Here is a 16,149-nt window from a genome sequence, read left to right on the forward strand (position 1 = left end):
ACTCGTGAATTTACTTATGCTTTCACTCTTCTTTAATAAATACATTAATTGCAAGCAGTGAATTGAAAACAAGACAAAAAAAAAAACGACCATTAGTGATTGGACAGTTTCTTACTTTGTGTTACATTTAACTGTTCTTTTGACAGCCCAGTTTTTAAAGCCAGGTTCGTATGGAAATGCTTTCACTCCACTTGCACTGCTTTTGGAAATAGCATACTGCTTCATCTGTCTGTTTATTTTAGTGCATTCATAATATAACACAGTCAGCATAATGTCTCATCTCCACTTAGCCAAAGATTGAATTTTCTTAAATAAAAAAAGGGAGCAACAATTTTTGTCAGCATGGTTTAATATCCTAAATCTTCGTGCCAAGTAGAGTTATAACATTAGCCTATTAAAAGATTAAATGATAATTTAGTCAACTATATAACCTTAGAGTCATTCTGCTATCCGTGTCCTATAGTTCTTCAGATGTAAGAGTTATGATATAAAGTAAGGATTTTATGTACAGGTAAGTTTATATTCATAATAGTATAATAAAGTCCTCTTTTTCATTTTCTGCTAACATTGCTTATAGTAAGACTTTATCATTTGTTTTTAAGTTTTTGTGATGTCTAGTAATATGGAAGTTACCGCCTCAGATTATACATAACCATGGCATTTTCTAATTCAGTTCCTGGGAAAAAGTAATTTCTAGTGACCTTTTGTTTCATTTATTTATTTTAGAGAGAGAGAGAGAGAGCGCACAAGTGGGGGAGAGGGGCAGAGGGAAGAGAGGGAGAGAAAACCCCAAGCATGGAGCCCAATTCAGGGCTCTGTCCCACGACCCTGGGATCATGATGACCTGAGCCCAAATCAAGAGTCACTCAACGGACTTTGCCACCTGGGCGCCCCTATATATGTTTAAAACAGTAGTATCTTTTGTTTTAGGAACAGATTATTTTCCTCCTCCTCCTCCTCCTCTCCTTCTTCTTCCTCTTCTTTTTTAGAAACAAATTTTCCATTATTGTTTGCCTCATTTTTGTTTTTAAAAAGGTATCCTGATCTTTATTCTGCCCTGATCAGTGAATAATCAGTTGCTCAGCTGAGTTTTCCAGTTTGCCTGCTGTCATAAACTTGTGGAAGGAAATTGTCCCCCCACCACCTCAAAACAGAACGTTGGAAGGCTTAACCTTCCTCTTATAACTTATTGTCAGAAAAGATAACAGTAAAATTAATTGTTTTCTTCTATAATTCTAAAGAACATTTTATCATTGAATATGGAACTAGAAGATAAAAAGCAGTTTAATAGGAGATGTTTGGTTTTAAATAAGATTTATGGCTTTAGCTTTATAGATTGATTTCAGGAAATAATGAGATTATTTTCAAATAGTGATAACTAGGTTACTACTGTAAATTACATTTTAATGCATATAGAACACTTTGTGTTTATAATTTTAAAATGTTTCTCTTTGGAGGAATATAGCAGCATTTTATCTGAGGTAGTTAATGGTTATTTTAGTTTTGTCTTCATATTTCACAACGTTTGTAAAAAGCGAATGGGACAAAGATATGCAGAGACTTCTAAGACCTTGAACCCTTAAAAGCTGACATTAATTGTTGTTTCTGGTGTCTTTAGGTACAGTTTTCATTGAAATGCCTTTTCTGGTGTGCTCCTAGGAAGATGAGACATTATGTATATTGGTTTTTCCCCCTACATGCACTAATGGTTCTTTACTGTTAACTTATTGCTAGGCCTGTTTCATTCTAACATTTTAGCATTTTTGTTAGATTACATGTTGAAATGCATCACTCAGTCTGTGCTTGAGCTCATTTTATTTTTCTGTTTAATCAATTTAATTTCTTGTTTTACTAACCTCACTGTTTTTTCAGTTTAATATTGGCTGCATGCTAGTTAAATATTTATATTTTATATATATATATATATACATATATATTAAAAAAACCAATCAAGTCTAGCCTGGATTTTGCTCTGATTGTGTTTTCATTTCTAGTGGTGGGGCAGTCTTACACTTACAACTTACTTTGTATCATGAAAGCCTGACACATAAGCAAAATAACTAAACACAATGTAGATTTTCTTTAAAACAAAAAAACAAAAAAACTTCAAGTGGTGCTGTCTAGGTGGTGGATATGATTGTATAAGTACCTTGATTTTATGCTTTTTAATGTTAGTTTTAAATTTCATAAATGTATTCTTCCCCCTTTTCCCCCTTCCCCTTTTTCTCCTTTTTAAAGTGTTATGTACAAAAGTTGCCCAGCACACCATCAGAAAGGACCCTCACCCCTATGTTCTTCCCATATAAAATACTGGCCAGCATTTCTTTTTACATTAATGCCCCTTTTATTGGGCACATTTACCCTATTATTAGCACTTTTTTGCATGCATATATGTAGAATTATCTCTTGCTCATCACCTGTTTAAATGTCACTAGGAAGGGAAGAATATATTATTGGAATATTTTTGGTTTGTCTCTCTGTTCTGTCTGTCAGGATAATATTGGACATCGCTTACTCCAGAAACATGGGTGGAAGCTGGGCCAGGGATTGGGAAAATCTCTTCAGGGTAAGTTTTTTAAATGTACAAAAAGAAAGAAAGAAAGAAAACAATGTTTCTGATTTGATCTTATACCTGAATATATTTATTATCTTTTTAAGAAAAAAGTGTTTGGGCTTTCCCCCCTGCCTTTTCTCCCCTAGAATAGTCTATATTTTTCCTGTAACTGTATTTTAAGTCACTATTAAGATCATAAGTTGCAAGAGTAAGCTGCTGTGTCATGAATACTTTCAGGTCAAACATATTGTGTGTGTATGGCTCAGTTGGTTTTAATTTTTTTGATGGGGGTGTGTCATTTAGCAATATTGTATTATGGCTTCAGTATTATAAAGGGAACCATTCAGTGGCAGAATTTAATTTTTGCCCTTCTGAATTCTCCCTGAAGCTGGTGATTGCCCTGGCTCTTTTTCTCTATGGTCAGAACCCATGTAGTAGTAGAGAGAAGAATTAACCCATATGAAATGTAAGATGAAAGCAGAGGATTGTTTCCTAGGGCTCTCTGAGCAGAGAGGTCATTTCTCAGGTTCATATTAGGCTCTGGAAAATATATGGCTTGAAGTTTCCATTGCATTCATTTTTCTTTTAACTATAGTAATCATTTGGGTAAAAACAAAATACTAATATTTCTGCTTTTGAGGCTCTAGAAAATATATGGTTTTGTTTCCATTGCGTTCATTTTTCTTTAATCATTCCAGTAAACACAAAAATACTAATATTTCTGCTTTTGAGTTCTTGCTAGTTGGAAACCCAGCTTCATTTACCTTTTAGGTCCCTCATGTTCGAGAGCTACTTACTATTCTCGGTAGTGTTCTGTGAACACTGCCTCAGAAATGATGGAAATCATTGCACTTCTACTTCTGGTCACGGAGGGTCTCATATAAGGGGATCTTTGGGGGAGAGGTGTGCTTCTGTTGACTAATTCTTTGATTTTTGGAAATAGATTTCCACAATGGGAATGGGAATCTAGCCAATTCCAGTGTGTGTGTTAAAGGGGATAGGTCAGGGCGTTAAGCAGAATGTTCTAGTCTTTAAAAACGTTTGCTTTTTAAATGATAATTCTACAAGTTCTATTTAGTGGTGACACAAAGGAGATGCTTAATAAATATATTTCAAATTAGTATTTATTAATAAGCACTAACCTATTTTGGGGGGTAGGAAAAAGATTTGATTATCTTTAAACTTGTTTTCTGGTGGCACAGGAACTCATTGCAGTTGATACAAAGAGCTGTCTGTAATTAAGAGCCACTTATTTGTATGGTGTAGCCCATGGATTTGTAAGAGTCCAGAAGAAGGGTACGGGTAATCAGGACTGAAAGGATAAAATTTGCCCCAGTAGGTTATGTAGTTGTGAGTGTGGGGTTGAATTGAATGCAGGTGATTGCTCAGAGGATGGTCTCAAGACTGCATTTGATCTTTCTCTATTATATTTACCCTCCTGTTCAGAGATTCCCAGGAGCATTGTTGATTCTTTTTTTTTTGTTCAGGCACAGAAGGGAGTAGAATTTGGGGGCATTCCATAGGAGCTAGCAAATCTGTTTGAATCCCAGAATTTTTCATTTGTAAGCATCAAAGTTTTAAAGTACACCTAGCAAAGGAAGAGTGAGAAAGAGTGGCTTTAAGAAAGGAGAAGTAATTGGATACTCACTTGTTTTAGGGTGATGGAAAAATTTAATTTTATTTTAAGAATATTTAGTATATGTGCTACCGAAGCGAGCACTTAAGAATATTTAGAATTTTGGTTATCTTTGAGCTCTTTGAAAAGAGGAATTAGGTTTTATCCATATTTTAACTCCATCTCCATGGTTGCAGACATATAATAAGCATTCAATAACTCATAAGTCCTTTATTCATCTAAAATATAAAGGGAATTTGAAGCCCATCCCTTTTTTTCTTTTCAATGGTGATAGAAAACACATAACATCAAATTACCATCTTAACCATTTTTAAGTGAACAGTTTAGTAGTGTTAACTAAATCCACATTGTTGTGTAAGGCCCATCTGTTTTGAATGGCTGGTACAGTATCTTTACTCTTGAAAAGAATGGAACCTTATTCTGTTGCCAACGTTAAAGGCCAAGTTTAATTGTCTTGTCAATGGCTCTTTATTTTTTTAGTGTTAGATTCATCAGTGTGCATGTTTCTCTTGCATAGTTCTTTCTGTAATACCCACATGATCTGACCTAGAATGTAGCTACATTTATGGCATGTTGAGGTCATTCATGACAGATTGTTTTCATTGTACAAAACCTTTGCTATAGATAACCACTGAAGAAAGTCCTCATGATCTGATGAAAATGAAAATGCCTTTTTAGTATTTTATAGACTAGTCACTGCATGTAATTTCTGGGCTCATAGCTTTGTAAATCCTTTCAGTTCTCCTTTTTATTTGCTTTTAGGGCTCTAACATCTTTAACATGCAACCATCCACTAAAATTTAAGCCTCATCTCTTTAGATTTTTTTAATGTTTATAAATGATTTCAACCCATCCAAGGTTTTTACAAAGAATGTCAGTCCTCGGAGGCTACAGTGCAACTATCTTGTTACTATATAGATTGGGGAATAGGGTATGCTGACTGTAGAATGAGATTATCTGCGGCAGGATAGAAAATTGTACTTTGTAAATTGGGTTTATTTTTGTACTTGAATTTTATTTATTATTACCATTTATTCTCCCTTAGTATTAAAATATTTCAAAAGTTAGAAAAGAACTTTAAAAAGGACTTTTATTGTGTATGGCAGATAAATGATTGCTAGTGGTTTAGAAAAAAAAAAAAAAGACTTAGGGTTGCCTGGGTGGCTCAGTCAGTTGAGCGTCCGACTTCGGGTCAGGTCATGGTCTCGTGGTTTGTGGATTCGAGCGCCACGTGAGGCTCTGCGTGGACGGCTCAGAGCATGGAGCCTCCTTTGGATTCTGTGTCTACCTCTCTTTTTCTCTCTGCCCCTCTCTCTCCCAAAAATAAATTTAAGAAAACATTAAAAAAATTGTTAAAAACAAAAAAAAGACTTGTAGTGGAAAAGATATGTTGATAAGGTGTCTGAAGGGAACAATACAAAGACCTGTTGATGAGAGATATTATGGAGCATTGCTTATTATAGAGGCAGAGGATGTATTTAAATTGGAATAAAGCAACAGTGAATGATAGTTGTATTTTGTGGAAGTTGGATTAGATTTGGTTCTTGAAATTGTTTTATAACCTTCTAGCAGCTTTTCTTTTTTTTTTTTAGGTTTTATTTTATTTTGAGAGAGAGAGTAAGCACAAGTGGCCGAGGGGCAGAGAAAGAGGAAGAGAGAATCCCAAGCAGGCTCTGCTCTGTCAGTGTGGACCCTGACGCGGGCTTGATCCCGTGAACTGTGAGATCACGATCCCAGCCGAGATCAAGAGTTGGGTGTTTAACCAACTGAGCCACCCAGGTTCCCTGTGGCAGCTTTGAAATGAAATGTAGTTCAAAATCTTTATTTTGCCGTGAAATGTTTAGTCAGTAGGTGTAGCCTAGAAGTGGAGTACCTAAACTTTGTTACATTGTCTAGGTGCTTTTTGATGGTTTGGCTGCTTTTTTTTTTTTTTTTTTAAATCATAAACAAAAGTTCAGCCTGTTGGAAAAATGGATGGGGTCTGATACTCTTTCATATCTCACCCTGTCTAGAAGATTCAATCAATAACAGACATCCAACAAATATTTACTGAGCTATTCAGGCTGTAAATAAGCATAGCAAACCATGGACAAAGTAGGTAAGACATTGTCCTGTTCCCCAAGACTTGCAGGCTCCACACTGTCAGCATGGAGCCCAAGGTGGGGCTTGAACTCCCTAACCGTGAGATCATGACCTGAGCCAAAATCAAAAGTTGGGCGCTTAACTGACTGAGCTATCCAGGTATCCCAAGTCTTGCTTTTTTAAACTGCTGTAGACCTTTGAAGATTTCTTGAAGCCAGGGTCTACGTTTTATACTTTTATGTATTCTTTCCATACTTAGAATTAAGTATGTGATCAATCTGAATATATAATTGACAAATCACTCCAAGTTCCTTGAAGGTAGGGATTTTTGTCTAGTTTTTTGTAAAAGTACTTGGTGTAGGATGTGCAGGAGGTGTGAGCAGCATTTAGAAATATAAGATACAGGGGCGCCTGGGAGGCTCAGTCGGTTAAGCGTCCGACTTCAGCTCAGGTCACGATCTCGTGGTCCGTGGGTTCGGGCCCCGCGTCGGGCTCTGGGCTGATGGCTCAGAACCTGGAGCCTGCTTTTGATTCTGTGTCTCCTTCTCTCTCTGCCCCTCCCCTGTTCATGCTCTGTCTCTTTCTCTCAAAAAATAAATAAACGTTAAAAAAAAAATTAAAAAAAATATAAGATACAGATAAGAGTTTGGCTCTGCCACTAACTTTAAGTAAAGGGACAAGTTACCATCACTGAATTTTTTTTGGTCCAATAAATGGGAATTAAAATCTCTGCTCATTTTCTCACAGTTAATGGGGATGAAGTAAATTAAGTGAAGTCACTTTATAAAAACTATAAAATGCTGTATAAATGCTTATTGCTATTAATATCTCTTGTGTATATTTAGATATTTTAACTAAATTGGAGATAATCCATCTTTAGGTCTTTGTCCTTTCTTTTAAAGTTTATTATTATTTTTACTTTTTAACGTTTATTCATTTTTGAGAGACAGAGCGTCAGTGGGGGAGAGGCAGAGAGAGAGAGGCAGACACAGAATCTGAAGCAGGCTCTGGGCTCTGAGCTGTCAGTACAGAGCCTGGCGTGGGGCTCGAACTCACAGACCAGAGCTGAAGTTGGACACTTAACCAACTGAGCCTCCCAGGCGCGCGCCCCTGTTAATTTTTGTAAAGATGATTTTTTTAAGTTTATTTATTTTGGGGGGAGAGAGCACAGTGGGGGAGGGGCAAAGAGAGAAGGAGACAGAGAGAATCTCAAGCAGACTCTGAACTGCCAGCACAGAGCCCGCTGCAGAGCTTGAACCCATGAACTGTGAGATCATGACCTGAGCCGAGTCAGACACTTAACCCGTCCAGCAGACTTTATTTTTAAGTAATGTGTCTACCCAACGTGGGGCTCAAACTCACAACCCTGAGATCAAGAGTCACAAGCTCCATCGACTGAGTCAACCAGGCACCCACCTTTAGGTCTTAATAAACCTAAATTTATGGTCATAAAAACCATAAATTCAGAAGCCCTGTCTTGTTGCTATTTCCCAGAATTTACAATATGGTTCTTACATGTGCTCACTCTGTGCTAGATAACTGACTCCTGGATCTGTGTTTTTAATGCTGTGTGCATTTTAGGGTCCCTAAACCCCTAATTTTCATGTATTTTTCAATGATTCTGAGGTCTTTAGTTTTTGCCACTTCTGAGCCTAATTTACAATACCTAACAGTCCCAATCACTAAACTGTGGCATTGGGAAAACTGGATAGCAACTCAGAAACAAGAGGTTGGATCCACACTGTCATTTCTTACCCCAACATATATTCCAGATGAATAAAATATTTAAATGTTAAAAAAATCTTAAGATCACTATGGTGAGCAATGAGATAATTATTATTTTAAAAATAATGTTGATGGGGCGCCTGGGTGGCTCACTCGGTTAAACGTCTGATTCTTGATCTCAGCTCACGTCTTGATCTCAGGGTCATGAGTTCAAGCTATGTGTTGGGCTCTGTGCTGGGCATGAAGCCTACTTAAAAATAATAATAATAGTAGGGTGCCTGGGTGGCTCAGTTGGTTAAGTGTTCAACTTTTGGTTTCGGCTCAGGTCATGATCTCATGGCTTTGTGGGTTCGAGCCCCACGTTGAGCTCTGTGCTGGCAGCAAAGAGCCTGCTTGGGATTCCCTCTCTCCCTCTCTAGCTGCCCTTCCTCCACTCATGCTGTCTCTGCCCCTCTCAAAATAAATAAATAAACTTAAAAAATTAAAAAAAGAAATAATGTTGGAATGAGAACATCTTTTCTAGATTTAACTGCAAGCCCAGAAGTCTTTAAAAAGGATACATTTTACTATTTCATTGCAAATAAAAAAGAAAAAACAAGTAACAAACTGGGGGAAATATTTGCAATATCTCCTTATAGACAAAGGAAAAATTTCCTTCATGTGTTTATTACCTAAAAGAACTTACTACCTAAAGAGAAAAGGGGACATGATATGAACACTGTTTATAGAAAAATAATGCAAATGACCTTTAAGTGTATGAAAATATTTTCAGTCCTTCTTATAATAGAAATATTCTTTATCTAATTATTCATCTATGTATTTTTAGAAATATGCATTTGTAACCACAAATACAGTTTTTCACTTTTGCTTTGGAAAGGTTAAAAAAAATTAGCCTGGTCGTATTTTGGGAAAACAGGTATTTGCATCATAGCCAATGACAATATAAATTGGTAAACCACTGCAGAGAACAATTTGAATTACTTTAAGATTAAAATGCATGGTTCCTTGGGGCCAGCAATTCTAATTTTCTGTTCTTCGCTACTCTTTGAAATGCACAAAATAATGTATGATTGAGATTATTATATTATTTCACGATAATTTAAGACTGGAAACAGTTGGCCATATTTTATTGATTCCAAGACATTTTTTGCATATTTTAATAAAGATAAAATCAGATGCATCTTCTTAATGGCATTATAGTTATAATTGGAAGCTTTTAAATTTTTTTGTGGCACATAAAATGTGTTTTATGGTTAATGACCATTTTGGATTTGAAGAAATAGACCACTGAAATTGTATAAAGGGAAACCATGCAGCTTTAAAATGATTGAAGTACAGGGGCGCCTGGGTGGCGCAGTCGGTTAAGCGTCCGACTTCAGCCAGGTCACGATCTCGCGGTCCGTGAGTTCGAGCCCCGCGTCGGGCTCTGGGCTGATGGCTCGGAGCCTGGAGCCTGTTTCCGATTCTGTGTCTCCTTCTCTCTCTGCCCCTCCCCCGTTCATGCTCTGTCTCTCTCTGTCCCAAAAATAAATAAATGTTGAAAAAAAAAAAAAAAAAAAAAAAAAAATGATTGAAGTACATTAGTATGTATTCAGTATGTGTAGAACAATTTCCATGGTAGAAAAGTAGAAAAGGTACAGAACAGTGTGTGCTATATGTTAAAACTATCATTGGTGTTATATACATAGATATATATAGATAGTGTTATATACATACTTATACATATATACATATGTGTGTGTATATGTGTGTGCATATATAGACCGATAGATACACGCCTCCTGCTTAAAATCAGTATTTTGTTTCCCAGATCAGGTGATCTGTTTGAAAGCTTTACTTGAGCACCTATTTACATTATTTAAAATGAGTTACACGTCAACCCCTAACCAATTTTCAAAAACACAGCTGCCTATCTGTGAATTAAAAGAAAGTTGTTGGGATATAAAATACTTACACATTTCTTTTTTATTACAAAATAATTAATATGGTTGTTAACAAACAGTTGCTTTCTGTGTAGGAACATGTCTGTCCCTTTTGTTGATATGTAAGAAGCTTCTCCAAAGTTCTAGTGTATATGGAATGTATTTCTAGATTTCTCATGTATCTTTTTCTTAAAAATATTGAATTAGATTTTTGAGAATGAAATATAAACATATTACTGTGCAAAAACCTTTGATTGAAAAATATTGTGTCAAGAGCCATGAACTAAGGTATTCCACTGTGAAACTTTAAATGGGCACACTCTGGGATATGACTATATATTTGTTTGTATTTGCCTATATATTTGTTCGTATTTGCTTGACCATGCAGAAAAAAATCCTTGTAAAGGTAGATTCTGAAGGGAAACTGAATTACTTTTCACTGTATTCTCTCTTTTTTTTTCAATGTTTATTTTTGAGAGAGAGAGAGAGAGAGAGAGCGCGCGCAAGTGGGAGAGGGGCAGAGAAAGAGGGAGACGCAGAATCCAGAGCAGAAGCAGGCTCCAGGCTCTGAGTTGTCAGCACAGAGCCTGACACGGGGCTCAAACTCACGAACCGTGAGATCACGATCTGAGCTGAAGTCAGATGCTTAGCTGACTGAGCCACCCAGATGCTTGGCTTTTTACTATATTCTTTTAAAATTTGATACAGTATACTTACATTGCTATTTAAAAATACAGAAAATTATTTTGAAAAAGAGTAGGCGGAATTAAAGCAGAGTAGAGCAGGGTGTGTTTCTTTGGTTTTATATATATGTGCCAGCCATCCCCTTTGGCTTGCAGTTTCGGTTAGCAAATAAATGATGAATATAGTTGGGTAGGGCCTATATTACCTAGTAATAACAGTGTTATTACTACTTTTATTACTGAAGGAAAACTAGACTTGGGTTGAATACAACAGAAATATGTAGTGTTATAATTTAGACTTTATTGTTAAATTAGAATGTTGATCTTTATTTATTTATTTTTTTTAGTGTTTATTTATTTATTGTGGAGGCAGAGAGAGAGAATTCCGAACAGGCTCTGCACAATTTGCAAGGAGCTTGACGTGAGGCTTGATCCCATTAACAGTGAGATCATGACCTGAGCCAAAACCAGGAGTCAGATGCTTAACTGACGGAGCCACCGAGGTGCCCCAGAATGTTGACCTTTTAAAACTTCACTAACTTCCTAAGAAAAATCATTCTTTGATTGAGAAAAACGAGCTTTCCTTTATTTTATATTTTAAGTAAACTGAACCCCCAACGTGGGGCTCAAACTCATGACCCTGAGATCAAGAGTCATGTGCTCTTCTGACTGAGCCAGCCAGGCACCTCCATAAATTTTCCTTTAATATTCTAATGATATAGGTAAATTTTATGGATAGGGTCTTTGTAAAATCTAAGTTGCTATCTTTCTACGTTAGTTTACTTTTGAAATTTATTTTCCTTTAGGAAAAGGAAATTACATTGAGTACACATTATATGCAAAACACTGATATAGAATCTAAATGTTTTGTATGTTGCACTTAATGATATAGGTATTAGTGTACTCATTTCATAAATGAAGAAACAGTTTTAGAAAGGGCATACAGCTAGAGTTTCTGCCATTCAAGTATAAGCACAACTTTGAAATCAGTGGTTTTTTATGTATACCTTTGCCTTTCTCAGAAAAAGCTGATAACTGAAAATAAGAGTAGTTGGGGGAGGACATACATGTAGCTCCCCCAAATCACAAAGGTATGGATTGTCATACTTGAAGTGGGTCTAGCTGAAGGAGCCTGTAGCTGAATTACCTCTTTTTCCAGCTAATTAAATGATCTTCTCAATCTTTACACAGTTGCCAAAAGCAAGCATAATTTTTAGTAGTTCATGTATCACATTTAGTAAGATACAGATTCTATAGAACCTATGACCTTCTGAATGAAATTTCATTAATATAAACAAAAGAGGAAGCCCATTCAGTAAATAAAATTAGAATTGGCAGTCTGCAATAAGAGGTCTGGGTTTTAAGGCTAGACTAAAAAGGAAGAGGGATTAGGGAGAGAAGAGGAGATCATGAGCTCAGTTGCTGTATAGACTATTTGTCTCAGTATAGAGATTGTCACATTTGAAAGGTACATCATAAGACATTAAATATATGTTAAGTTTGTGGCAAAATAACAGGAGAAAAGTGGCAAGTTTTTGAAATGAATATTTGGAACAGATAAGTTACAGAAGTCTATTTTATCATTCGCGTCCCTTTTTTTTTTTAAACTATGAAAAGATAGAGTGAACCAGTTACAGAAGCAGATTGGACATTATCAAGGAAGATTACTTTACTTTTTTTTTAATGTAAAAAAAAAAAATTCATTTTTGAGAGAGAGAGCATGAGTGGGAGAGGGGCAGAGAGAGGGAGACACACAAAATCCAAAGCAGGCTCCAGACTCTGAGCTGTCAGCACAGAGCCCGACACAGGGCTTGAACTTGGGTACTGCAAGATCATGACCTGAGCCAAACCTGAAGCTTAACCAACTGAGCCATCCAGCACCCCAAGGAAGATTACTTTTTTTTTTTTAAAGGAAGATTAAAAGAGGAACTAGTGAAGAATTACATGGAATTATTTGCACATTATTGAATACTTTGTTCAAGAAACCATGTAATGAATATATATAATGTTATAAAGACACTACCCTTACTCCTAGAGTTGGCTGTTTATTTTCGGAGTTAAATGCGGGAAATCTTAAAGAGTAAATGCTGTAAGTCCTCAGAAGAAGGAATGACTAGGGAAGACTTCACTGTGAAGTCTTGAGGAATGAGGAATGGATATTACTAAAGATAGGAAATACTTGTGTACACAAGGTGATTACAGTTGGCCAAGAGTAGGCATGACTGGTTGGAGTAGAGAATGCCCATAGAGCAGTGGATTTTTTACTTTTTTTTTTTTTCTTTTAAAAAAGAACCTCTCCACGTATTTTTTTGATGTTGAACCTTAATATATAAAGGCAGGGGTCACCTGGGTGGCTCAGTCAGTTAAGGGTCAGACTTCAGCTCAGGTCCTGATCTCACGGTTTGTGAGTTCAAGCCCCACATCAGGCTCTTCACTGACAGTGTGGAGTCTGCTTGGGATTCTCTCTTTCCCCTCTGTCTCTGCCCCTTCCCCCCACCCCACCCCTATATAAATAAACTTTGAAAGGATAAAAGGTGGGGGGGGTGGATGACACAGTTGTTTTGGTTGAAGCAGAGTCCTGGGTCTCCAGAAGCAGTTTGGAAACCATAAGTAGAAGGCAGTGATAGGAAAGTGGTTTGAATAGGCACAAATCAAATACTTATTGAGTGTTTACCATGTGCCAAGCACTTAAATAATTAATTCTTACAAGTCCGTGAAATAATTATTGTTATTTTCAGTGTGCAGGAGGAGAAACTGAGGCTTAGAGAAGCTTAGTAAGTTACCCAAGAATAAGCAACCGTGAACAACAGTATCAGAATTCAAACCTCGGTTTTTCACACTCTAAAACCATGCTCTTAACTACCCACACTGAATGCGAGGCTTTAATACTATACCAATCTAGAACTTTATTTTGTAAACCAAAGGCAGTTTTTGATCAGAGGAGAGACTTTCATAGCAAAAAGAGATATTAAAGATAATTTTATCTAAAATTCATTTTACAGATGGAGGAATTTAGGCTTAGGGTTCTAAAATGTCTTTGTAATAGTGCTGAAACCCGGCCCCAATTCTCTGATTTATGATCTAATTTTCTTCCCAGTATACCAGCCAGGATATTTGTGGTGGAATTTAACTACTAGAATGTTCATGATATGTCTGAAGATGAATGGAAGACCATTTAGAAAGTTGTCACGGCATAAGATGATGAGGACTTAGAGCGATAGCAGTGAAGAAGATGTAGGTATGAAGGATGATAAAACATCAACCAAAAAGCACAGTGTACAGTTAGTTCATGCATGCATCTGACTAGCAGGCCCTTGTTCACTGGGTTTAGTGATACTCCTTTATAATAGCTACTAGCATTTTATTAAGTGTTCAATGAGTGCTTGCATATGGATTCTCTAATTTAAATGCTCTTTGAGGTAGATATTGTTCCTGTGTTTCAGATGAGAAAATTCACATTCTGAGCCATGCTTTACCCAAGACCTGGTAGTAAATAAGTGGTAGAATAATGGTGCCAAAAGTATGCTTTTAATCAGTATACTATAATGTACTTAAAGTCTATGTGGTGGCTCACTTCTGTGTTCTGGAGAGATACAATGGTGGTGAGAAATGCAAGTATTACAGAATTGAAACATGTAGTGGTTATTCTGGCCAAAAAAATTCACAGGTAGCTGTGAATGTGGTATTTTTTTCTTAGGGCACTTTAAGGGATGGTTGTTTATTGGTTTTTATAACTTCTGTCTTATTACTCTAATTTTCTGCCGTATTATTCATATTTCTCTCCTATAGCACTTTTAATATTCTTATATAAATAGTGTTTTTGTGTCTTTTAGCCCTCGTTAGACTATAAACTTTTGAATGATAATAATTGTGCATTTACATGTTCTCTGTTTTCTTTTTTAATTCTGCATAAATTTATTGAATCCTTAGAATATGCCAGATTTGATGGGGTGCCTGGGTGGCTTATTCAGTTAATCATCCAACTCTTGATTTTGGCTCAGGTCATGATCTCATGGTTGTGAGGTGGAGCCCCACATCAGGCTCTGTGCTAACAGCACAGAACCTGCTTGGGATTCCCTCCCTCCCTCTCTCTCTCTCTCTTTCTCTCTCTCTCTCTCTCTCTCTCTACCTCTACCTCTTCCCCACTCATGTGTGTTCTCTTTCTCAAAAAAAAAAAAAAAAAAACAAAAAACCTTAAAAAGTGTATTAGGGATTTGGGGTCTGAATTCATATAATACTGTTTATTTTTCTTTGTAGTCTTTTTTTCTTTTGAGAGAGTGTACATGAGTGGGGGAGGGGCAGAGAAAGGGGGAGACAGGATCCAAAGCAGTTTCCTCGCTGCCAGCAGTGGGCCTGATACGGGGCTTGAACTCCTGAACTGTGAGATCTTGACCTGAGCAGAAGCTGGACATTCAACTGACTGAACCACCCAGGTGCCCCTATTTTTTCTTTATAGTCTTATTCTTAGCCTGATTTTATATTGTTTCCTACTGCATTACTTATGAACTTCTTTGACTAGGTTAATTTGAATGATTAAAATGAAACTGGTTTATGTAGAAATTGGGTTACTTATTTAGGCAAGAAAGTGGAGTGTCCAAGAAACTTTTTAAATGAGCAATATAGAGCATACAGTGATGATGCTGTTTTTGTAAATAGACTAGTCCAACCAGGTAGAAATACTTGAAATTATAAACATTCACTAGTGAACCAGTATTTGATAGATAGGAACTAAGAGGAAACAAAATTGCTTTCAATGCTATATGGATTCATAGAGTTTAGGACTGTAAAAAAAAATTTTTTTTCTAGGGATGCCCTAACATCTCTGGACTCTTAGCAGAGAGTCCAAAGGAAATAAGGGAGATTTTTGAGTAATTTCAATCTACTTGACATTCTGAATTCTTATATTCCATGCAGAGTTCATCTATTATAAATGGGACATACCATGGATTAATATCTTGCTATTCAGTACACATACATAGCCACTATTGTCTTCCTCCACATGCCAATAAATAGTAAAACATTTTGACAGTGTTTATTCAATTTTTCATAAGCTGAATAATTTATTAGATGATTTGAACTATATGTTTAATTGGGCGAAGTTCTTGCTAAAATTATGCTTCTTTAAATTTATACTTTCGGCTTGGATTTAATATTTGTGTAACATTGCTTTTCAAACTCAGTCTCATTTTGTTAACAGAATTATATGTGGGAAAGATTTTTGGGTAATACTTGGGTTATTGGTCCTGGATAATCACTTTGTCCCATCTGTAAATAGGATTGTTTCATTATCACCAATTTGTATGTAAAACATTACATTTTTGTCACAGCTTCTATTTTAGAGCATCATTCATTTTATTTTGGAAGTGAAAGGAAAACAAATGATTTTAATTTTCTGAAGCCTTAAGGAGGTAAATGGTTTAGAGTCCAACAACATCCTACATGGTGATTTATGGTTTCCAAAGCTTCTTCTGTTTGTTATATCTTGATCTGCATACCGATCCTGAGACCTTAGGGGAGGCTGTGGAGACTCAGGCTCTGGTTGTCAAA

General features: G+C 36.3%; 1 protein-coding gene across 6 annotated transcripts in view; it reads left to right on the forward strand.

The window, feature by feature from the left end:
• Nucleotides 1-16,149, forward strand: part of GPATCH8 (G-patch domain containing 8) — a 99,587-nt gene that overhangs the window by 33,448 nt on the left and 49,990 nt on the right. For 2 of the 6 annotated variants that reach the window (XM_047845534.1, XM_047845533.1), the window contains exons 3-4: nucleotides 147-164; nucleotides 2,494-2,566. The exons of 1 other annotated variant lie outside the window; for it this stretch is intronic. Coding sequence is in view for 1 of the 5 variants with exons in the window: in XM_047845532.1 (XP_047701488.1) it covers nucleotides 2,494-2,566 (73 nt within the window). In the remaining 4 variants the exon portion in view is untranslated. Of the gene's footprint in view, nucleotides 1-146; nucleotides 165-2,493; nucleotides 2,567-7,100; nucleotides 7,106-10,701; nucleotides 10,706-16,149 lie in introns of those variants that run through there. 3 more of the 6 variants (XM_047845532.1, XM_047845535.1, XM_047845536.1) reach the window with 2 other exon arrangements.

Source organism: Prionailurus viverrinus, unplaced genomic scaffold, assembly GCF_022837055.1.
Source record: "Prionailurus viverrinus isolate Anna unplaced genomic scaffold, UM_Priviv_1.0 scaffold_35, whole genome shotgun sequence".
Lineage (NCBI taxonomy): Eukaryota > Metazoa > Chordata > Mammalia > Carnivora > Felidae > Prionailurus > Prionailurus viverrinus.